At 38.6% G+C, this 25,733-nt stretch overlaps 1 protein-coding gene across 1 annotated transcript; it reads right to left on the minus strand.

Annotated features, from left to right (window-relative positions):
- Positions 1–23,720: 23,720 nt before the first annotated feature.
- On the minus strand, positions 23,721–24,104 carry LOC149196562 (uncharacterized). Its single transcript, XM_089408340.1, has one exon. It carries the CDS (start codon positions 24,102–24,104, stop codon positions 23,721–23,723), a length of 384 nt encoding a protein of 127 aa, XP_089264466.1.
- Positions 24,105–25,733: the final 1,629 nt, after the last annotated feature.

Genomic DNA, 25,733 nt, shown 5'->3' on the forward strand with positions numbered 1-25,733 from the left:
GGTTTGTAGCAAGGGGGAGTGGGGTGGGACAGGTTCACCAAAGTGACCAGAGGTCATTTTGGTCCCTTTTGAAGAACATATGGCTATAATGCCAAGGGGAGGGAGTATTTATAAGATTTAGGGCTTTATACACCATAGTGTTAGTATTATTAGGGGAAGGGGTAAGATAAGGGAGCTATATAGTAGAATTAGAGGTTAATATGAGTGAGGGGAGCAAATGAAGGGGATTTTACTGAGTTTATGTAAAGTTGATTTAGTTTTGAGAGTAGATCAAAATGAAAAGATCTTAGACAGGACATGTGGCTTCTGAAAGAACAAGAACCATCATAAAACCATGATCTCTCTTCATAAATCTCAGCTAAAGAAAGGGAGTGTTAGTAATGGAATAGAGGGGAAGAGGGAGGTTAGTTATGCTCCTTGCTGTAATTTGATGGATTTAACCACTTTGTCCATTGACAGATTTTTGCCTTGGCAAAACACCTCTTGACATATGTGTAATGGTGAAAATACCTTTTCTGCAACCACAACTGCTTACCCAGCTATTTTCCTAGCATTTTTTGTTTCTCCTTAGAGGGTGCATTTGGACTTGCAAACCCTTACTTGCCTTTTCTTTTCTTTGGCTTTTTCTTTTTCTTTTCTATCTACTTCTAGCCTTATTTCTTCCAAGGTCCCAGATTAAGCTGTTGGGAACCTTTACTCCTCTACCTAAACTACTTGTCTGCCAAGATTAAGCAGTTTGGACAGACTTCTTTCTCTATTCTATAACTCAAAATTGAAACATGGCATGATCCAGTTTAAACTGTTGAATCATCCACAAAATTGAAATAAAGGTCTTCAATATTTGAAACAGATTACACACCTCTTGTTCTCTAGGAAATATGGGATCTTTGTAATACCAAAGCAGAGCATATTTGGACTTTCCTTGGCCAATCATGAAATATGAAACCTATTAGTATAGGTATCCAACAGTGGCTCCACATGGGGATGGTTTTTCTTCTGAAAGACCAAGAACAGCAGGTCAGATTGCCTTGTTCTTTGACTGCCCATCCCAGTCTTTGAAATTTGCTGCAAAAATGTGTCAAAATTGTGTGCTTTTTTCTTGGAAGACCTCTGATTCTACTTGCCTCTAGCTGTTTGGTGAATCACTTGGGAAAACTGCTTTTTACAATCTAAAACAGAAAACAATATGTACATCTGCATATATACAATGAATCCTTGGATTCCACTCATAGTGAACAGTCAAAGTAGTGCTTCAGCATCCTGCCATTGACAGGACCTTCATCCAAGTCAGTTTCAGTCAAACTTTTGAGGAAGTAGGTGTTATTACCTTGCACTGCTTGGACAGCAAATGGTCCTTTCCATAAAGAGTCAAACTTTCCATGTTTCCCTTTCTCTTCTCTTCTTGCATCCCACTTTAAAACTTTGTCCCCTATATTGAAATCTTCTGCTTTGGTTCTTCTATCAAAGGCCTTTTTCAGTTTCTCTTGTAGTATCTGTACTCTGCTGAAAACTTGTTCTCTGGTCTGTTGTAAACAAATTATCTGGTTAATCCTTCTTTGCATGTCATTTGGCTCTGCTTGGCTTTCTTGCAGAAGTTTCATAACCGGCACTCCTAGTGATGATGGAAATCTGGCCTCTAATCCATAGACTAACTCATATGGGCTGGTCCCAATTGATCTTTTAGTTGTTAGTCTGTCTGCCCATAAAGCATTTACTAGTTTCTTATGCCAGTTCTTTTTGTTCTCTTCCAGCACTTTCTTTATGATATTTATCAAACTTTTGTTTGATGATTCAGCAAGGCCATTTCCTTGAGGATAGTAAGCCGTAGAATGGCCCAAAATAATGTGAAATTTATGGCAGAAGTTCACCATTTTCTTGGATCTGAAGGCAGCAGCGTTGTCTGTTATTATCTTGTCCGGACAGCCAAATCTAGCCAGTATATTGTTTTCCAAAAACTGAATAATTACTGAATCATTTGCTTGTCTGCATGGGGCAGCTTCAATCCACTTGGTGAAGTAGTCTGTTGCTGTTAAAATCCATCTGTGTTGCCCTGAAGATGAGGGATGAATTTCCCCAATGAAATCCAAGCCCCATTGTTGAAAAGGTCTCTCTGTTGCAATGGGCTTCAAAGGAAGTGGCAGCAACTGTCTTTTGCCTTCAAATAGTTGGCATTTGTGGCATGAGGCTGTAAATTTCTTAACCTCAGAGAACATAATGGGCCAGTAGTACCCAGCCCTCAATATCTTGTCCACAGTGGACTTCCAGTACAAATGTCCACCACAGTCTCCAGCATGGAAATCTTGCATGATTTTGTTAGTTTCATTCTCTATTAGACAGTGCAGCAAGATACCTTCATGGTTTTTCCAAAGTAAATTTCCATCCATCACACAAAATCTAGATGTTTTCATTTTTAGGAACCTACACTTAGTTCTGGACAGTCCTGGGGGAGCACACAGGTTTTGTAACACATAGCAGATATCAGAGTACCAAGGAGATTGTTCAAAGGCTACATTGATCTTTGGAGTCGCCAGCTCTGTTTCACTGTCCAGTTGATTGATATCTAAGGCTTGGAAATTTGCTTCTGTCATTAATTTGGCCAAACCTTGCCCTTTTATCAGCTTTGTAGGTTTTATTTCAATGTCAAATTCTAGTATATTGGCAATCCATTTTCCTCTTCTGCCCTCTAAGTTTTCTTGGGTGAGAATGTCTTTGACAATAGGACTTGGTACATAAGCCACAACATGGGAGTAAAGGATGTAAATCCTAAAGTCTTTAATAGCTTTGATCAAAGCATAGGCTTGTTTCTCCATAATTTGGTACTTTAGAGGGGCATCTCTGAGAGCTCTGCTGAAAAAAGCAATAGGTTTCTCACTCCCGTGGTCATCTTTCTGTAATAAAACAGCAGCAATAGTATGTTGGGAGGCAAAGGAGAAAATGATAAAGTCTCTGTCAAACTGTGGATTGGTTAACACTGGGGTTTGAGTCAAGGCCAATTTTATGCTTTCAAAGGCTTGTTTTGCTTCAACAGTCCATTTGACCTTTGAATCTTTCTTTAGCATATTGTTTAGTAATCTGATTAATTCTGCTAAATTCGGGATAAACCTTCTTAAAAAATTGATTTTCCCTAAGAATCCTTGCAATTCCTTGACATTCCTTGGATGAGGCATTTGTAGGATAGCTTGTATCCTATCTGGATCAATTCTTATGCCATCTTTTGAAATAATGTGTCCTAAGAGTTTCCCTTCTTCCAAGCCAAATAATGACTTCTTGGGGTTTAAGGAAATGCCATATTTCCTGCATGCTATGAAAATCTGTCTCAAATGTTTCAAGTGTTCTTGGTCTGATTTTGAAAAGGGTGTAAGATCATCTAGGTAAATGACCAAGAAGTCATGAATTTCTTTTGCAAAAGCAATGTCCATTGCTCTTTGAAACGTTGCCCCTGCATTTTTCAATCCAAAGGGCATTTTCACATACTTGAAAGTTCCCCATGGGGTTGTAAATGCAGTTTTGTCTTGATCATCAGGGTGTACTAGGATTTGGTTAAAGCCTGAGAATCCATCAAGCAATGATATCCTTGAAGCCCCTACTACTCTTTGAAGAATATGATCCATTTTGGGTAAAGGGTAGTTATCTTTGAGTGATACTTGATTCAAATTCCTTAAGTCTACACAAAGTCTAATCTCACCAGTTTTCTTTCTTGTAGGGACCAAATTTGAAATCCACTCAGAGAACCTGATTGGTGCTATGATACCAGCTTTGAACATTTTATGTAATTCTTTTTCAATGGAAGGAAGGAGCACAGGATTGATTCTTCTCAATTTCTGTTTGAATGGTTTTTGATTAGGCTTGAGGGGAATGGTATGCTGGATAACAGAGGTATCATAGGACTTTAGATCCTCATAACCCCAAGCAAAAACATCTTGAAACTCTTTAAAGAGGTCAATATATTTGGGTTTTTGATCAGGGGGCAAAGCAGCAGATAGTTTTATTATTTTAGGCTTGTCAGTGGTACCAATGTTGCATTCTTCAATTGCTGCATTTAATGGCTGCATCTTTGGTTTCCTGGGGACATCATTTGAGTCAAAAATGTCCTCTAGTGGGGTAAGGCCTGCTGGAAGGAAATTGTCTTTGAGTTGTATGATTTCATCTTCAGCGTTGCTCACCTCTTCACAGTCAATTTGGTGAATTTGCTGAATGTTTTCATTGTCGAAAATGGTTGGACTCAGTAATTGTTTTGCTGTTCTAGGTGACATTGGGTGAGCAGACTGTTGAAACTGTATTTGTGATGGACTTGCTTCCTCAAGTATTTGTGATTGACTTGCTCCATCAAGATCAATATTTAATCCTATGAACTCTTGTTGCAAGGTCAAGAAATTGTTTATTTGCATGTCATCCTCAAATACTTGCCATTCTTTAACATTGTTTGGAATAGAGGGTCTGTATTTGACCTCGGCTGTGAAACAATTATTGGGTTCTAATGGGAATTTGAAGGTGCTGGCAAACGTTGCCAAGCTGTGTGCATGGAGATTGTGGCCCCTTGAAATTTTTGTGATAACAAACTCAGAGAAGGTTTCTAATATTTCAATTACAGCAGACCTGTAGGACCTCAATCTTTTGTCATTGGTGACAAAATGTCCTTTCACTTGTTGAATTACTAGATCAGAGTCTCCCATAATGGAGAGTTTAGGAGCTTGTAGTGATTTTGCTAGCTTTAGGCCCAGCAAGAGAGCTTCATATTCTGCCATGTTGTTAGTGCACCTAAAATTCAATCTGTAAGCCCTGCCTTCCGCATAGCCTTTCTCTTTGTTATATATCCACACTCCAGCTCCTGCCCCTAACTTGTTGACTGACCCATCAAATTCTAGGACCCACAGGATATCTTGCTGAACAGAAGATTTAAAGTTCTGTTCATGAGATGGCAATGTGAGCAGGAGTTGGGGTTTCTTCCCCCATTTGTTTTCTAGGACAGCTTTATCATTTGTTTGACAATCTTTAACGACTAGAGGAGGGTTAATGTGTATTGTTGGGCTGATTGATGTTTGGCAGGTGCTACTTGTCTGATCAATGTTTTGTTCTTGTATGAGTGTTTCGGTCCTAATCTCATTGTTTGAAAGGTCTGCGCTATCATTGAAAAGGATGAAGGAGTCTATGTCCGAATGGACAGCATATATTGGAAAATTTTGAGGCTTTTCTTCACTGCTGACCATATACTTCATGAGTGTTTCCCTATAAAGTCTTTTTGGTTGCCCAAAGACAGAAATAGTTGCATATGACATGTCTAATTGCAGGGAGCCTTGGAGCTTGGCTCCCCATGATCTTGATAACAGCATCCCATATTTGGGTGGGATATCAGCAACTACAACATCCATTAGAATAGTCTTGTTGGGATATTGAACCAGAGACACACATAAATCTTTTATTAGGCCTAAACATTTGACTTGGCTGGAATCAAAAGAAAACAGGTCTTTGTATGGTCTTGTTATATCCAAGTTCAATCTTTCCATGACTGCTTTTGGCATAAGGTTGTGAGAGGCGCCCGAGTCGAACATTGCATTATGCAGTATTTTATCATGAACATGCAAGCTGACATAAAAAGGTAAAACCCCTGTGACTACTGTTTTTCCATCTACCTCTGGGCCAAACAGTAATTCTGGGGTGTCATCTAGCACGTTTACATCATCTTTGCTGGTAGTGAGTTGAAGGGATTTCTTGATCTGTTGCTTATAGATGTCATGCTTGGCTAGCTCTGAGAGGGGAATTGCTATCTTTAGCTTGCCAATCTCTGTACCTAGGTCAAAGGGTTTGTCAACTTGGGTTTTAGAGTCACGGATAGCAGTCTTTTCTTTGTTCACTAAATCTTCTTGTTGGATTTCATCTTGACTTTGAGACCTGCCCCTTTTACTCATGTTTTGAGGGGTAATGTTCGGATTTGGGTGGGAGGACGAGGTTGTCGTGGGCTGTTGTAGTGGGGACAGTAGTTCAGTAACCTCCTCAACCACTACTTCTTTTGTAGGCACGTTTGTGTTGTGATTAGGTTCTGTGACCATGGTTTCTTTGGACTGTTGTTTCTCCTTTGCCTTTTCAGGCTGATTTACATTTACAGTCCTACTCCTTAGTTTGTATTGTTTATGGACTTCATAGACAGCAGTGTCATACCCTTGTTTAAAGTCAAAGGATTCTCCTGATTTAGTTTGGAATGTTTTGCTTTCATCCTCCTCATGGTCTTCTTGTGTTAAGAAAACATGGGTTTTACCATCCAGACCCATTAAGTTAATTTCAGGATCTTCATTGAGCTGATTGTCTGTGGAAGTTTCTGCATAGTTTTCTTGAAAAGGGGGTCTAATATCCTGGTCAGCACTTGTTTTTCCTATGTTTGGGTTCTGATTTCTCCTAAAATTTGGGTTTCTAGGAGGGTTGCTTTGTGATGCTTCCCATGATGATTTTCTTTCAACCGATTCCACTCTTTCACCCAATCTCTTCATGCTGTTTAGTATTGCATCCAGCTTCTGATCAAAACCTGAGGGCTCTTCTCTGAAGCCAGCCTTCTTTTCCAGCTTTGCCCTGTTTCTCTTGGCAATTAGGTTAGCCTCTACAGTGACTGCAACTCTTTGAGCTTCTGCAAGGGTTGGAGGATCTCTTTCTTTCAGCTGATAGGCCATATCAGAGTCAAAACCGTCAGGGAAGTTATACAGGGCCAAATCAGGAGGGGGCCTTAAGTTCTGGGGGATAGCATTATATACATTGTTAAACCTAGCACAATATTCCAAAACTGTTTCTTGGGGACCTCTTTTAATAGTGTTATATTCACCGAGTATGTGGAGTGGATCTTTCTTTTTCTCCCATCTGTTGGTAAACTCTTGGTACAGGACCTCAGGGGTTGCAATGGAATTTGCATTCAGGGATCTAAACCAAGTTCTGACATCCCCAGTTAAGCTTTGAACAAAAATTCTCATCCTGACACTGTCATCATCTATTTCATAGGTCTCAAAGTGGTCTTGCATCTTCTTAGCATGCTGGACAGCTGTCAAAGGGCCATGGGAGTCAAAAAATGAGATTTTGGTTTGGTAGTCTTGGGGTAGAGCTGGAGCATTGGCTGGTATCTGCAGAGGTGCATATCTGTTAGCCATGTTTATGGGGTTTATGGGGTTAATAGGAACAAATGGGACAGCTGGGATTACAGGTGTAACAGGGTTAATAGGATGGGTAACAAGCGGGGGGCTGGTTAAAAGAGTATGTGCAGATGGTGAAGATGGAAGAGGAGGACTTTGAGGGGTTGATGATGAACTAGGGGAATTAGGTGTGGAACGGAAAAGGACTTTGCAAGGAGTTGGAATGAGGATAGGTTGGTCTGAACTTATATCTGAATCAGCAGGCTTCTCCTGCTTTTGCTGTCTCCTTATGTTCTTTGGAATGATATTTGGATTATCAACAATGATGGGTTGATTAGGGTCAGGGTTTGCCCTAGTGTGCCTTGGGTTTCTTTTGGGAGCCAGCTTCTAATTATTCCTTTAGAACTTGTATACAAGGTTTATATATTCAAGGACTGGATGAAAATTTTGGAATGGCTATATATTTTCCAAAGCTAGGATTAAGATTCCCTAACTAGCTCTTCCTTCAAGCTGTCCCTGTGTTAGAGAAACAGTTCTAAGGCCTCTTGGCTAATTTCAGGCTTGATGGCAGCTTTGGGAGATAGATAGTAATTGAAAAATTTTAGGAATCCCCAGCGGAGTCGCCAATTATGTTAACACCCAGGTTGTTCCCTATGACTCCCAAGGGAATACGGCCGGGGTAACCACTAACCAATCTTTGGATCACTGTTTCTAGCCAAACTGTGATCAGAGAGGGCTCTCTCTTTATGATTTGTAACTGTTTATGATAGGGTTTTAGGCTAGCTATTATGCACAGGTTTTGTTTATGTTTTGGTTGAAGAGTTTCTTTTAGGTCTTATGATGTAGTATTCAAAGAGTCAAATATCATTGGGCAATGGAGTCTATGGCTGTATAGGTGTCTAGAAACCTTGAGGTGAACTGGTGCAACTTACAGGGCCATTTGGATACTTCATAGAACAAATTTTGATTTATAACACAAACAGGTGAAAAAACCAGTGAAAGCAATTAAGAATTTTCACTAAAGTATTCGAGTATTTCCACCAAACTAGGTATGAGAAACAGATAGATGCCTCAGGAGCAAAACTTGAATCCTGGGGATGTCTATCACTGTAAAAGATATAGTTTTAAAGTGCAGCAATTAAGAATTACACTTCATTCACTGTATCTGAAGAAAACATGGATAATAGCTCAGATTGAGTTCAGGGTAATCAGTGATTAAATCCTGTAACTATTCTTCTACTTTGCTATTAAGTGTAAAACATTTAAACAATGAAAGAGAACAAAAGACTCGAAAAACATGTAACACAGAGATTTAAGAAAGACTTATTGTTTTATGAAACACTCTGGAATCCTGCAACATTCACCATTCATCACAACGCGTCAAATACACCAAGCTTTGGAAATTCCATTCTCCCTTTGTATTACTTCTCTGAGAATCTTACAGCAAGTGAGACTTCTAAAAAAGAAAATAACAACAACCCCTTCAGCTTCTGCGAGGGGTGAATATATACTTGCGATTGTTTACAAAATATCTGAGTTCTAAGTTATCTCAGACTTTAATATTCTCACCAACTTTTGAGATATTATTATCAGAAATTTATTACCGCATTGAATACAAGATAAAGGCGTCTTAATGTTCTGTCAGAAGATATTTTGGCCTTTGGGATCTGCTGAGTCGGTTGAGATACTTTGATTAAATGCTGGGGAACCCGACTTTATGGCTTGTACGCTGTATTCTGGGTTTGTCACCTGTGATTGTGACTGCTGCTGTGGTGAGTAAATAGCTCTGCTGAGTTGGCTCAGCATCTGTCTCTTCCTTGTAGATTTTATCTATCAAAATTCTGCCTGTGCATGACTGCTCATATACTGGAAAAAATTAGCGCTACAGGTTCTGGCCTGATAAAATTATCTGTGTCAAATTCCTCCACTCTTCCTGTGTGGGCAATTGGTGTCTTATGATTGCCCCCAAAGTTTCATCTGCCTCTGTATACTTAAAGAAATTTGGTGGGGTATCAAACAGGTGATCAATTTCATTCATAATAAAGAACAGGTTATCCACCCTATCATACAAATTCTGCCCTGTTGCTGGCCCTGTTTCAGCTGAGGTACTGGGTTGTTTTGCTATTTGTGCTGCAGCCTACGTATCAACCCTTTTGATGTAATTTTCCAGAGTAAGCAGCCTTCCTACACTGCTTAATATGCTGGGGAGGCCTCTGTTTTGTAATGCCACAAATCTGTCCAGGAATTTGTTGATCTCGGTCTGCATATCCTGTGTTCTCCTCTCCAGCGTTCCAATTAGGCTTCTTAGTGTCAAGACTCTTTTAACTACTGAAATTGTTTCAGTCCTGTTAGTAATTCCCATGGTGGCTAGTTGAGAGCTAGTTTTGTTATTCAAAATATTGATCATTCTGCTGGCAGCATCTGGCATGTGGCCAAGGCTTGCTCTTGCTCTCTGTACCTCCCTGTTTGCCTTTGTGATGAGTGCTATTTGCTCATCCATAGTCTCAATATACTGCCACTGATTGGTGATGGATCGACCAATGTTGCCCCAAAGGACTGCTTTCAATTCTGCTGTTACTTTTTCTAGTGCAAGCTCTTTTTCTAGTTCAGCTATTCTCTTTTTTAGAGCTTTCACCTCTCTTTCCTTTGCTGCCTCATTCTGCTTGCTTTTGTCAAATTTTTCATTCACCTTGGTCAAAGATCTTTTGACTTCATCAAGCTCTTTCATTTGGGATTCAAGAACTTGGATCTCAGCTTGCAGCTTCTGCATATCCAGAGTAGGAGTTGGCTCTGTTGTTGGTGTAGTTGTTGCTGTAGATGGTGCTGTAGGCCCTGTCTGTTGAGGAGGAGGAGTAGTTGTTGGCTGGACTTCCTCAAGGTTGATTATCACAGGAGGAGGCTGGGAGGGTTGGCCCTCTTCTTTTTGTTTCATAGCTGTCTGTAATGCTGCCTTTGCAGCTTCTGATTGTCCTAGCTGGTCTTGAGTCCGAACCAGCTCCTTGTACAGGGATATCAGTAGATCTGTAGCATCCTTTTCCTGCCTTTGCTGGGCAACTTCATCGGTTTGAGGATGGATGGTAGCTGGAAGCTTGATTTTCTTTCTTAAGGCCGCCAAGTCTGCATCCCTTAGCTTCAAGAGTTCTTGGATACCCTTAACATCTTTAGGATCATGTCCTATTTCTATAATTACCTCTTCCAAGGACTTGATCCTGTTGTCCTTGGCTTGTGATGATGCTCTCTCCAATTCCAGCTGAGATGTTGTGTTATCAAGGCTGCTCTTCAATTTGTAGTTCTCCAACGTTTCATCTGCCAAGGAGGCATACACCATTTCACCAGTTTGTTTATGTAATTCAATCTTATCCATAGGGTGTATGTCTTTGGCCAGAACCTCCATGTTGATTCTTAGGTAATCCGAGGTAGATTGAGGATGCAGCGTTGTGGGCATGAAGTGACTCATGATCATCTTGCCTTCACTTACATCAAAGGCAGACATGAGTCTTTGCTGATTGGTAGGAGCCAGGTTCAGCAAATGATTGTACAGCTGTACTTTAATAGGATCACTCCTCCTCTTAATGTCAATAAATTGCTGTTTGATGCTTGACTGTCCTTCTCTATGCTGGCTGGAGGAGCTGACCTCTCCTCCCACGGCTCTATCATGTTCATGCTGAAATGAACTGGCTGAAACTTCTCCACTGGGTGGGCCCATGCCCATTGCTTGCCTCACTGCTATGTCATCCTCTTGAGAGTCATTTAGTCTTTGTCTTTTCTCTCCCCGATTGATGGATGAAGTCAGGGGAGTCTCTCTATCCCTTTTCCTGGTTAAGTCCTCCTTTTGTGGGGTTTGGAGGACTGAGGTATCAACAGTAGTTTCTGCCCTAGGAGGCACTATTGTCTGAGCCTGTTGCTCAGTGGAGCTTGGAGCATCAATCACTTTTTCTTGCTGCAAGGGCTGCTGTTCACTAAATTGTTCCTCTTCCTGTTGCTGCCCGAGTTCCTGCTGCTCCATCTCTTCTTGCTGCTGTAGCAATGTATCCACTTGTTCTTCTGTCAATGGAGGTGGCTGTTCCACCTGCTTCCCTTTATCCTTGCTTGCTGTCTGTGGTGCTTTCTCGGCAGTTTGCTGCTGTGCTGTTGATGATGTAGCAGCTGCTCCAAGTTGCTTTTTGTAGGAGAGGGGCACATGTCCACAAGTTTCCAAGTCAGCTTCCTTTTGCATATTTCTAGCCTCTCTCTCAAGTAACTCTTCATTAGTAATTTCCTCCTCTAGGGTACCCTCTTCCCAATTTGATGCATTGGCATACTGTTCAATCTCGGGTTGTCTCTTGTGTGCATAGCTACCCAATTTGTATCTAATCCTCCTGAGGGAGATAGAATGATTGGGGTCATAGGGTATCCATTCAAAGCTGGTTTGCAGTCTGAGGCCCTCCAGGATACTGTCTGCCTCCTTCCACCCTTCCTCTTTTCTGTTATATAGGAAAGAACCCAGCTGGCTCCTCACCTTTAGCTGTGACTTCTTGTTCTTGCTCTGAAAATGCAGGTAGTCTGAGTTCCCAAACTGTCTGAAATATTCCAAGGCAAAAAGCCTCATGGGGACATACCTTGGCAACCTAAAAGGGGTCAACTCACAGCCATATATCCTGATGACTGTGTGGTTTTGGTAGAAGTACCAATTACCAATGCTGTAGGACTTATTCAAATGGAGAATTCTTCTCATGTCATCAGTTAGTCTAGGAGGAGGAGTACCATGCAATACTGTCATGACTGGATAAATGAATAAGTCAATAAACTCAGTGTATGTGTAAGGTGATACAGAGGTATGATGAAAAACAGAAGTCCAGAACACAACTGATCTTGGATTTCCCTGGGCATTGAGTTGCTTCAAAGGAAAAGAGAAGGTGGCTGGCTGATAGAACAAGAATAGATGGTATATATATGAAGTATACCTGAATAGTCTTTCCCTCTTCAAGTTCATAAACTGCTCATGGATTTTATCTGCAATGTAGGTTGCATAGTCATAATGTACAGCTGGGGGCTTACCAGGAGAGAATATAGACAGCATTGCCATTAGGCTATCATCCACATCCTCCATTCCCCTGAATCCTAGGACATAACTGATTAAATCCACTAGCATCCTGCCCAAATCATTCAAGTAGTGATACCCAATAGGAGGGGTTCTGACTGATTCAGAGCCTGGTCTTACAAACAACTGATTGATTTTAATGATTTGGTCATTTGACAGCTTGGTCCCTTTGTTTATCAAATTCTGCATAAAGATGGGGGTCAATTGCTTGGCAGTTTGGAAGTGCAACATTCCATTTATACTCTCTGGGGTAATCTGGAACAGGATTGAGCCTGTGGGGCTGATGACAGCTCTTTGGTTTGGGTCATAGCATTCCTGGCAGCTGTAGATCAGTTCTGGCATAGGATTTACTTGGGGAAGGTTGTAGATGGGCAAATTTGAGTCCCAAATTCCCAAGATGTCTGCCCCACTCAGGTGCTGGGCTTTTAACTCATTCATCATCTGGATATTGTATCTGGTTCCCATAGGGAACCAGTCCAGCATTTGGTAATCCATGTCTCCCAGAGCTTTCCATGCTAATTCCTGGTGAGGAGCATTGAGGGGCTTGATATTTAGAGCAATAGGAGTCTCCATGATTCTTTGAAGTTCAACAATTGTAATAAAGTGGCTTGTAAAAGCACCGGCACAGAACAAAAGTGCTTTTTGTAAGAATAGTCTTGAAATTTAAGTATCAGAGGAGGAGTTTATACAGCAGCAATTGAAATACTGCTTATACTAGGAGCCAAGGCTACTGTGGGTGTCACTATGCCCTCTTTCAGCGGGTGAATTGAGGTCAACAAGGAATTTGCCGGGAATACGCAGTGAACGCTGTTTTTGAGTGAAATTACAGGTATTATGGCTTGGCTGGTGTTTTTAGACTTCACAGTTACAATTGTGGACGTGCAGAGGGAAATGGGCGGTGCAAATATAGTTTGTAAGGTGTCCTTAGCCTTCTGAGCAACTTAAATTTCAATAACAGTCGTATGGAGGGCAGAACAACGGTAAATACCTGTTAATTGACGAACAGAGGTTGCGCAGGCATGCACGGTTGCTGCTGAGGAGGTCGCCCGGGTTAACTCAGCAGGTTGGCGGAAATTCGAACGTAAACGGTCATGCAGAGAGAACAGTGGCGACAGGAGTGAAAAGTGAGAAAAACACGGCTTTTTTGGGTTAATATGGACTTTTTTTTACCATTTTGGCGCTTTTTAGTGATGACGTCAGCATGACGTCATTGGCGGGTCAAGGTGAGGTGACGTCAGCTGACGACATCGGGTGACGTGGCGGTAGACTATTGGTCCAAGGGGGCGATGAGGTGGCAGCCATGTCAGCGGTGAGGTGGACCAATAGTAGTGACAGGGCATGCGGGTGTGACGTGGCAGTATACTGTTGGAAAAGGTTGGCGGTTAGGACCGTAGCGGTTATGGTTAAGGCTAGCCGCTACGGTCTCTCGGGGCGGTCTGGGTACGGCGCCGAAAGTGTCAGGCCCGGCTCCGAGAGTGCTCATTGCTTGACGCGTGGTCTACCCGTGACGTGACGCAACGTCACCTTCTCGGGCGGTAAAGGACGGCTGCGGGGGCTGCTCCGATATCGCTGTCGATCGTCAGATCTTTAAGATCTGATCCGACGGTGGGCGGAGCATCCACATGCTCAGGCTATATGCGCGGCGGAAAACTTTGGGCTTGTGGGTTTTTCATTGGCTTTTTGATGTTTTTGTTTAAAACAAATAATGCGCTAACCTTTTGGAAATATGCCAGAGGCGGGTTTTTTAGACTTTGGGTAATTTTTGCAAAGTTTTTAAGGGTAAAAGAGGGTTTACAAGGGTTTTTACAATGCAAATGGTGGCTTGAGGAGCGAGTTGGTTTGTAGCAAGGGGGAGTGGGGTGGGACAGGTTCACCAAAGTGACCAGAGGTCATTTTGGTCCCTTCTGAAGAACATATGGCTATAATGCCAAGGGGAGGGAGTATTTATAAGATTTAGGGCTTTATACACCATAGTGTTAGTATTATTAGGGGAAGGGGTAAGATAAGGGAGCTATATAGTAGAATTAGAGGTTAATATGAGTGAGGGGAGCAAATGAAGGGGATTTTACTGAGTTTATGTAAAGTTGATTTAGTTTTGAGAGTAGATCAAAATGAAAAGATCTTAGACAGGACATGTGGCTTCTGAAAGAACAAGAACCATCATAAAACCATGATCTCTCTTCATAAATCTCAGCTAAAGAAAGGGAGTGTTAGTAATGGAATAGAGGGGAAGAGGGAGGTTAGTTATGCTCCTTGCTGTAATTTGATGGATTTAACCACTTTGTCCATTGACAGATTTTTGCCTTGGCAAAACACCTCTTGACATATGTGTAATGGTGAAAATACCTTTTCTGCAACCACAACTGCTTACCCAGCTATTTTCCTAGCATTTTTTGTTTCTCCTTAGAGGGTGCATTTGGACTTGCAAACCCTTACTTGCCTTTTCTTTTCTTTGGCTTTTTCTTTTTCTTTTCTATCTACTTCTAGCCTTATTTCTTCCAAGGTCCCAGATTAAGCTGTTGGGAACCTTTACTCCTCTACCTAAACTACTTGTCTGCCAAGATTAAGCAGTTTGGACAGACTTCTTTCTCTATTCTATAACTCAAAATTGAAACATGGCATGATCCAGTTTAAACTGTTGAATCATCCACAAAATTGAAATAAAGGTCTTCAATATTTGAAACAGATTACACACCTCTTGTTCTCTAGGAAATATGGGATCTTTGTAATACCAAAGCAGAGCATATTTGGACTTTCCTTGGCCAATCATGAAATATGAAACCTATTAGTATAGGTATCCAACAGAGGGAAATGAAGAAATCTTTATGGCCAAATTTTCCCCTTCAATGTGGGTCATTTACCCTTCTTACCTATGGTCATACATATAAAGAGTATGAGATCAATGCAGTCATTAAATCTCCCCATTCTACCAGCTAGGCCTTTTGATCCATATCATATAGCAAAGAAATTCACCATTTCAGTTAAGATCAGACTTGTAACTCATGCAGTTGATGAGTTTGAAGATTTACTGGAATCTGCGGAGGACTTTAAGCAGATTCAGAATGAAGTCAAGACAAAGTTCGACCCAAAGAAATTCAAAAGATTCTAGGAGTTTAGAGGATAGAGGTTAGAATACCTCCCACAATAATTTTGGATTTTTGATCATATAATTGAAACCAAGTCTCAGAAGCAGAAAAAGCCAAGCACGTCACGAGTGTAGGAAGAAGAAACAAATGACTCAGAAAAGTTGTGGGATGCATTCAACGACAAACTAGAGGCTACCCCTAATGTGTCATCAACACAAGAAACTACAGGATTTCAGACCCCTCCATTGCAAATAGCAGTAGTGACCACTAAAGGTCCAAAAACACGTCTCCAAGATATAGAGGTAATCCCTGCAGATCCAACTACTGAAATTATTTTAAATGTAATAGATATCCCCCCTCTAGACGTCTTTTACATCCCTCTTCATAAATATGTTGTGAAAAGACATAGGAAGAGGAGGAGAATCGAAACTCCCTCAGAACATGAATTTATGGATGTCCTATGGAATGACACACAAATAAATCCGACTGAACATTTGACTTATCTATCTCAATTTGTCAGAGCCTAAGCTACAACAATAATCGACAAAGAAACCGAAGTCTCAGTTTTGATTAAAGAAAAGGATGACCAGATCGTATTATTACTATGACAATTAGATGAAGAAAGAGTCAGTGTGAATTTTCAAGCAGAGGAACAACTGTATAAGCTACAACAAGATATGGAAGTACTGAAAATAAGTCATGAAAATGTCCTTATCTGCTAATAACAAACAGATCGAGGAGGTAAACAGTGACCTAGAAAAGTATAAGGATATTCCTACTGTAAAGGAATTCATTAATGAAGATTTGACACTGAATACTTTACTGACAAAGCAAAAGCAGCTCTTCCTCCAACATATATCAAATATGATTCCATCTCTGAATACTAGTGAACAATTAACAAACATCATTATTGATCAAAGAATTGAGATCAATGAACTCAATTCTAAGATCTCTGATTATATTGAATGTCAGGATTCAAATGAAGGGAAAAGGTCAAGTATCCCAAAGATCGATGAAATGCATAAGGATATTCTATTCATTGATTGGGACTCACTGGTGAAATAGGCCGATCTAGCAATAGCCAGAGCATCAGGTATTTCAAAGAGCATTATCAAGACAATAAATCAAATGTTGCACACCTCTAACCTCATAAAGGAGTTTGATCCAAAAACACTGCCTGATCTTAAAAAATTAGACAAGAATTGGAAGAATAAGAGTTGACTACAAAAAGAAACAATTGAGGGGCTATCAAAAATCGACTTGGAAGCATTATGGAAACTTTTGGTCAAACCACACAGTCATATCATGACCTTGAATTTCTCCTTGGATTGAGTACAGAGAATGTTGCCACCTTTACATGATGTTATATTTGTAGGGAAGTTGAGAAAACAATTTGGGATGCCACCAAAAGTCAGGCCAATGTCCAATATTTGTGAGTTGAGAGTCAAGGTTGGTAGCAATGATTAATCAATGAAGACCTGAGTCATTTTTTAGTAGTTTTATTTTTGGAAAGTTTGATACTAGGAACGAGGAATGTTGTTTGAAACCTCCTCATAGATATTGTGTATAAGTTATTTTTAGTTAATTAAGAATAGTATTTAAACCCTTCTCATGCATTTAGCGAAGGGTCGAGAATTTTATTAAGAACATTTACAAAGAGTGTGTTATTGTAAGTTTGTAGATTCCTTGCTGGAATCATGGAACATGGTCTTTTCAATCAAATATTTTTTTGTTAATCATTGTTGATGCACTATTGTATTCTTTGGGATACTTATTGGTAGAAGATTGATTATGGCCTATGGTCACTAGTCAAATGAGTAGAAAGGTACACATATGGTACTATTATCATGTTTGCTAAATCTTTGTTCTAGTATTAGTGATAAGTTTATCATACATGAATTATGTATGAAATCTCCCATCTCTCTTTGAAGTATCAGTTGCACTATTGTACAATATCAGAATAGAGAGTGTCCTATTTTATATATAATCATTAGAATATGCGAATGTTTTTCACATTTCTTTTGATTAACTATTTTCTCAAAGGAATAACATTACAATATATTAACTCTATATAGTCTGTGATTGATCTATATCATCATAGATTACATAGATATCTTTTTATATCGCATAAAACCAGCAATACCCTGGGTTCAATTAAATCATATTTACTTCAAAGTTTTGCATATTAGATTAAAGCTGTGTTAATTTCTAGTTATTCTTTTGCAAATCATTAGGAAAATCCCACAAATCATATAAATCGAAAACATTGGGAAACTGGTCCCATCATATCTAGTCGGAGCCACTATCCCAAATGGAAAGGGAGCCGCTCTAAGGTCTGAACCAGGTGGTTATTCCCCTTTGTTGTTGTCACAAATTTCTAAGGCCTCAACATTTTTGGCGCTAGAAGGAGGGCCCCGACTATGAATGGCATATAGATCGAAATCTCAAACTTGAAGCCTTCATAAGAGTCAATCCCCCTCAAAAAGTTCTACAGTTTCTCGATCAAATTCTAAGTCACCCACTCAGAAGTCAGAAGTCGTAGAAACTTCCCCCTCATCTCCTGAAGTATCTTGAATCTCCTACAATTAGCCTGATAAACTAGAAGTTTTTGAAGAAAGTATTACTTCTCTGTTCAGAGAAATTGGTAGATCTAAGTCTAATACAAGTGAGGGCATATCAAATTCCCCTCCATTTACTCCTTCATTCACTACACCTCCATTCACATCCTCTCATCTTTCCATTTCTTCTAGTCAAAAAATTAGTGGTACCACAAATAATACTAGTCCAATTATAAGTTCGACATCCATACCCACTACTTCTGGATCTACTTCTATATCTTCTCATATATTAACTCAAGTTATGGTTAATCAGCCTTGGACTAATCCTAGTGTTGTGTTGTTTGCAAACCCAGATCCTCTCCCAGATCATCTAGAGAAATGGTTACCCAAATATAATCCAGATGATGGTCTTCCAGCTGAAGAACACATCAACAATTTTATGTTGTCCATGAATTTGAATGGGGTTGTGCATGAAGATATTGTACTGAGATTGTTTCCCTATACTCTTAAAGGATCTGCAGGACGGGTAACTTTTGAACAATTGTTCCTTGCAAAATTTGGAGATGATAGAACTGTGGCATCTTTAGTCAATGCTCTCTCTAACCTAAAAACAAATTCAGGTGAAAGGATCAAATATTTCAACTCCAAATTTAACAAGTTATTAAACAAAATCCCAGTTGCTTCTAAACCTTATGTTGATGTACAAATAGAGTGGTACATTTCTACTTTACCTTCTAATGTAGCCAATTTTGTAGATAGAGCTAATAAGACTACTCTCTCAGAAAACATGAAAGAAGCCCTAGAGAATCTTAGCCTTAGAAAAACGATCTGAGATGGAATATAAGAAATCTAAAAAGGTGATTTTTAGCCAAGAAACAGAAAAGAAAACCCTAAAGGATCCATTCGATCTTGAAGGATTTGAAAAATTCTTGAAAACTATGTCAAATGATATGATTGAAATAAAGAAACAAGTAGTTGAATCTTGAGTTCCTAAGAAACCATATCACCCATACAATAGAAGTCCCGCTTCACCATCTGAGCCTCCGAATGTGATTTCAAGTGCCAAATCAGAATAAGATGTTGAAGATGCCTCAGCAACTGAAGAAGAAATAGAACCTGAAGAAGAAGTTGAATTGAATGGGTTATGGGACATTATTCTTCCCACCGAAGAAGAAAGAGAAGCTATGCCCATATCTACAAGGAGAGAAACATTTGCTAACTCAACTGTAGCAGTTCAAAAACAGAAATCTCCTCCCACAAAGGAGAACATAGTGAATAAAAAATCTAAAACTGTTCAAAATGACCCTATGCCCCTAGATAATTCTAAAACTCTAATAGTTTCGGATACAGTGGAATATAATATAATTGAATACATGAAAAAGACAAAAGCAAACATTTCATTATATGAAATGACCAAATTGAAACAACAGCTGAAAATCTTACTAAGAGAGCTTAATGAAGTTCTCGTATATCCCATGCCACCACCGGTGATAGCCCAAACTGATAAAGGTACGGGAAACCTCCCTCACCTACAAACATGGTAAGCCTAGATGATCTTGTTTTGATTGGTGATAGATCTAAGTCTCACACTCCTTTCCTTTTGACTTATGAGATTTTTAATAAAAATGTTGATAATTGTCTCATCGATTTAGGAGCTTCCTCGAATATCATGCCAAGATGTGTGTGCGTGGAACTTAACGTTACCCCTCAAAAGTTTGTTGTGCATATAGTCCAATTAGACAGAAAAAATGTCGAGGTTGTTGGAGAAATTTTATCAATATCAATTAAATTATCATCCAACCCAAAGATACTACAAGTGATTGATGTCTTAGTAGCAGACATCCCTGATTTTTATGGTCTAATTTTAAGCAGGGTTTGGGCTGAGAAAGTACATGGATATTTCGAAACCGATTGGTCACACATGTGGTTACCATATAATGGTAAACCAAATCAAGTTAGAGTTGACCGTGAAAAATTCATGAAACATACAGTCACTGAATCAGAAGGAGCGAATGAGCCAGTGATTTTCACTAATAATATTATTGGAAATTATTTTGTTGAATCATTCCTTGGATAATTCAATGCCCAAACCTCACCTTTCCCAAAAAATACTGTTACTTCTCAGGTTGAAATTTTCTCTCAATCAGACACTTCTAAATGTATTAATTTAAGTAATAAAACTTTAGATCATTATTTATTCTGGAATCTATACTTTGAAGATTCAAAATTAGACGATGGTGTAGGAGCGGGTTGTATTTTAATCAATCCAAAAAGAGAGAAAACAATGTTAGCTTGTAGACTTGAATTTCAATGCACGAACAATACTATCGAATATGAAGCATTGATTCAAGGTCTGTATAAAGCCATTGGATTAAACATTAAATATTTGCAAGTATATGGGGACTCTAAAATAATTGTTAAGCAAGTCAAGAACACAACTCATTATATTTTTGGACACCTGAAACATTATCAAGCATTAGCTCAGAACCTCACTTCTCATTTCACTGCATTTAATATTTTGACAATCCCTAGGTTACAAAACACAAGCGTTGTTTTACTTGCCAATGTAGGATCTAAATTGATAGCATTAGAAGAATTTAGTCTAGGTAGATTTTCAATTGAGTTGATTTTTATGCCTTCCATTCCAAATGACATAACAAATTGGACAATGTTTAATGATGATACAGATATAATCGACTTTCTTTCGTTAGATGGATCTTATGAAGGTCAAATCGTAGACGAAAATGAATATGACCTACAGATTCAAAATAAACAGGATGCAAATCCAATTCCCAAATCTGTAGTCAAGATGGAAGATCTCTATGATTTAAAAGATAGGTTTAAAAAGACTACCAATTTAAAAAAACAGATTTCTACTCTAATATTTGAGTTGATTAATCTTGGTACACCTAACAAGGCTCTAAAACAGAGTTCTACTCTAATATTTGAGTTGATTAATCTTGGTACACCTAACAAGGCTCAGAACATAAACCTAGAATTAGGCTTAACACCCAATGAAAGGATGTCATTCATTAAATTGCTAAGAAAATATAAAAGTGTTTTTGCATGAAATTATTCTGATCTCAAAACATATGATACTTCTATAATGCAACATACTATACCCATGATTTCAAATGACGAGCCTGTCCAACAAAAGCTTAGGAAGATCCACCCGAACTTATAAAGTCAAAGTCAGTCTAAACTCAATAAAATGCTTAAAGCCAAAATCATTTTCCCTGTTAGGGATTCAAAATGGGTGTCAAACATGGTTCTATGAGGAAAGAGAATGGAGACATTAGGATTTGCATAGATTTTAGAAATTTGAATAAATCTTGCCAAAAAAATATGCATATCAAAGATTCCATTTGGATTGATTAAAGTTGGTGCTACATTTCAACGTGCTATGGACATAGCTTTTAGAGGACTAATCAACAATTTAGTTGTAATATATTTAGATGGCATCACTCTCTATTCTAAAAATAGAAACAACCATATCAGCCACCTAAAACAAATCTTTGACAGATGTGAGAAACTAGCCATTTTTTTGAATCCTAAAAAATCTTATTTAGGCTAGCAGAAAATAAATTATTAGGATTCATGGTATCTAAGAACATTCCCCTGCCTCAACACAAAAACGATGCAATCCTTTTTAGGACAAATCAATTTTGTAAAAAGATTTATTCCTGATTTTTCTCAAATCGTCTTACCCCTACACTCAATGATCTAAAAAAATGCAACTTATAAATGGAGAAAAGGCGAGAAAGATTCTTTGGAGTTAATAAAGAATGCCATCATTTAGGCTCCTTTAACTCGCAATTTCCTAAAACCATTTGTATTATACACATTCTCTTATGATACTTCTTACACGGCAGTTTTGACACAGGTAAGTGATGAGAACGTTGAAGCACCAATTTCATTTGTTAGTTCTAACTTACAAGGTGCTGAACTAAATTATTCAACTATGGAGAAACAAGCCTTTGTTGTATTTAAAACTTTAAAACATTTCAAACATTTCCTCCTAAAAACACACACTAAGATAATAATCCCTTACCTGTTGTAAAGCCACTCTGATTCCAAGAGAAGTAGGAGAAAAGAGAGCAAATTGGCTTACTACACTTGAGTAATGAGTAATATGATATAGAAATACATCGTGCTAAAATTATTAGATTTCAAGACTTTTGCATAATGCTAACAGGAGCCTATCATCTAACAACATAGGACGAACAATCTACTAAAGTGCAATTATCTGAGGTAAGCCTCAACGATTCTGAATCACAATATGCTAAAAATGAACCTGCTCCATTATATCTCAATTATATCTTAAAACGAATCAGTATAAGCAAATTAGTGCAATAATGTTTAGCGTAGGATTCTATGGCTCCAGAATCAAGATTTGTTTTGCGTAAGATTCTTTGGTTTGAAGAATTCGGATTTGTTTAGGGCAAGATTATCTCGTTCCAAAATTGGGAATTTTTTAATAATGAGCAGTTAAGCTCAAAGATGTTAATGCACAAAAGATGGCAAATCACTGCAGTCGCTTTTAACATCAGTTTTTACGTCAAAAGAGTGGAATTATTTAATAAAGATCAATAAGCTTAATTATAGGTTATACTCAGCTAGATTTTCTTAATCGGCTAGTTCAAGAGCGTTGTCCCTTATCAATTTAAATAGTCCGAAAAAATAGCGGAGAGTTTAGAACATTGTGACTGTTTAGTGCTTTTGTTTTCTGGGTTTACTCAAGTTTCAGTTCACTTGTAAATTTCGATGATCTCCATTTGTATAGACTAATCATATTTAATACTATTGTAGGTTAAGTACACTCAAGTATTCATGCGATATTCTTAATCTACTGGTAATAAAATAATACAATTTTTAAAAATATTTTAAAGTATTACACAAAAGTTTTATGGCCAGATTCACAATTACCTTCAATACAAATTTTGGATATAGCGAACTCACCTCTGACAATTTTGATTCAACTGTAAACATCACATAAAATTTTATTGCGAGCAATTTATTGAAAACCTCTAATAATTTTTATTACAAACAAATTTTAGGTTATAGATTGTTTACTTACCCAAACAAAGATTGCGGTGAATGACTATGAGAAATGCGTAGATAATAAGCAGGACTAAGAACAGCCACCGCCCTCCCTCGGCTGCTTCCGCAACTCCTCTCCGCATCAACCAGAACCAACTACGAAAACTCTCTCAATATTCTCACAAAAACCCGGAAAATTATTTTTTCGTGTCTATCCTCCGTCGTGGCGATCGTTATAAAATCATTGATGTGATTGATGGGCGTCCTTTGGAAATCAAGCCACGACGGTCTTTTAATTCAAACGCACGGCGGCGTACGGTAGTTCTTCCCCTTCAGTTTTCCGATTCAAATGCACGGCGGCACACGGTAGCTCTTCCTATTCAGTTTCCCGGATGTTCCGATGCATAAGATATGATATTTTCAGCAGGTCAGTTCATGTTCCATGTTCCGTCTATATGCTTTGCACATTCTCCCCGTATTTAATCTCATCCGTCCAAATGTCAGCTCTTCCACCCTAGGTTGAAATAGGGGAAGCATCAAATATAAGCTACAGTCTACCAGCCACAACGATTGAATACGTCAACAATCAATCGAGTTTGAACCTACCTCACCGATTCTCCGTCTTAGCTTATGTGAATTAATCGTCTAATGGGCAGACTGTCTTTCTGTTAAATTTGATAGTTGTTCAGTTCCAAACTCATTATCATTTGCATTTGCATTATCTCTTGAAGCTCATGGTTCGTCATTGCTTACCAGATAATCATTTGCATTAATAACGACCCACCCATCATCGTCATTTTAATTAGAAACTCATTGTTGGTCATCCGTTACCAGATAATCATTTGGATTAATGAGAAGCTGACGGTTGGCCATCGCTTACCAGATAATCTAACTCCAGTTCTAATCTTCTCTCTGATATCAATGAACAGGCCATTGGAATCAATATGTTCGCATCCAAAGCCTCCTCTGGGAAGCCTCGCAGAAATGTTAGGAGATCGTGAAAATGCAATTTTAACATATGATTCTGAAAGAACTTGAGCAGGGCCAAGCCCAATCCAAAAACGGTCTTCATACCCTCGAAGGGAAAAACGTCCCAAATACGAACAGCTAATCGAAATGGCAAGTCTGCGGAGAAAGCAGTCATGAACCAACTGCTTGAATACATCACTGGCGTGATCATCTGTCGCTCGAAATGCCTAGCCAGTTTGGGCAGCTGCTCCTTCACAAGCATTTCGAACTGAAAGAAATATTGGTGAAGTAGAGGCAGGTCTTTTAAATATAAACCTCGAATTTGCATACATTTGAACAGTGCAACCATAACAAAAAGGCTTCCTCCTCATTCATGTGAAGCAGAAGCATTCCCGCTATGAAACTCATCCCCTGCGTATATCCCACGTCTTTGTCGTAAACCGAATACGCCTTCAAAACATTGTGGAGAGACCTCTGCCCGGGCCCGTCTGTCGTTCGAAATAATTGGTGTGATGTCAAAGTGCGATGAATGTCTTTAACGATATGTTTCTCTGAGTCTGACTCATTGCGGAGGAGTTGTGAGTAAATTCCTGGGTTTACCAGCCATACCTGATGCGCCTTTTAATTTCATGGCCTGAAATCAATTGCCAAACGTCACCCCTCATGGATTTGGTAATGCCATACCTGATGCGCCTTTTAATTTCATGGGCGTTATTTTTCAAGCAGAGCTTCCAATCCAGAGCAATAGTTGAGCACCGTTTGCTACGTAGTTCTTGCTTCCTTTCATTACCGGCATTGTCGGCTGACGTCTTTGTAGAGTAATGTGCAATAAGATTAACATTATCATCGTCAAATTTGTCACTGGCCTGTTTTTCGTCCATTCCATTCATTTTTTTTAAGACAATTTTACGGAACGGGAGGAAGTTATATCGAACAGAGATGAAACTGCTATACTGTTTACTAGAAAGGTTAGCGGATGATTAAATAAACGTATAAACCAATATTTCATACAAATAGATTGACGCCGACGCCAATTGTATTGTTTTTTAAGCTTATAATTTGGCCACATTGGAATATTTTTGGTTAAGGGTGTACATCTTGTTTGTTTAAAATGTGTTTTAATACATGAATTACAAATTTTGAATCAAAATGACTTATTAAAAAACGTGTTTAAGATAAAAACTACTTGATAATTAAATACACTTTAAATTATCGTGTGACCTAGCCAGAAAGTCAAAGTTGGCTTTGTAAAATGAACGTCCCCAAATGATGACTTGACTGTAGGGTCAGGTTATTAGATGGCTCTCAAAATTAATCCTAATTGCAAGTTTTCTCAAACTTATACTATATTGAATGAGTGAGTGATAAATGGTATGTTTCCTAAAATCTAGATTTAGGTGTATATTCATTATATTTGATCTATATCACACACTAAAAAACTTTATTTTATCTATATTTTATTTGTATTTATCTATAAAAAACTTACACAGAAATCAATATCACTTTTGGCATTTTTGGAGCAAACAAATTACAATGATTCAATAACCCATGATAACTTCTTGGTTGAAATAAGACTAACAGAAATTCAGTACATAAAACTATTACAATGTACAATGAAGCAATCAACAAATTTCCAGAAACAAAAACCTTCTCACATTTGGAATAACATTTTTGCAAAGGACATCCCTGCTGTATGGAATGTAAATACAGATGCATAATTTGTGCTAAATGCATGTGTTGCGCCATCATATTGTAGTTTATATATGACCAAAATTGACAATTCTATGACAAATGCATTTAGAAGAATATGCAAAGAGCATGAGAAAAATGAAATTGATGTTATGCAAATGATTTGTAAACTCAGAAAAACATTACTTAATCTCCAACAAAT

This window comes from Pinus tabuliformis, chromosome 2_2 (genome assembly GCF_031772625.1).
Source record: "Pinus tabuliformis cultivar Carrire ecotype Pingquan chromosome 2_2, CPIR1, whole genome shotgun sequence".
Lineage (NCBI taxonomy): Eukaryota > Viridiplantae > Streptophyta > Pinopsida > Pinales > Pinaceae > Pinus > Pinus tabuliformis.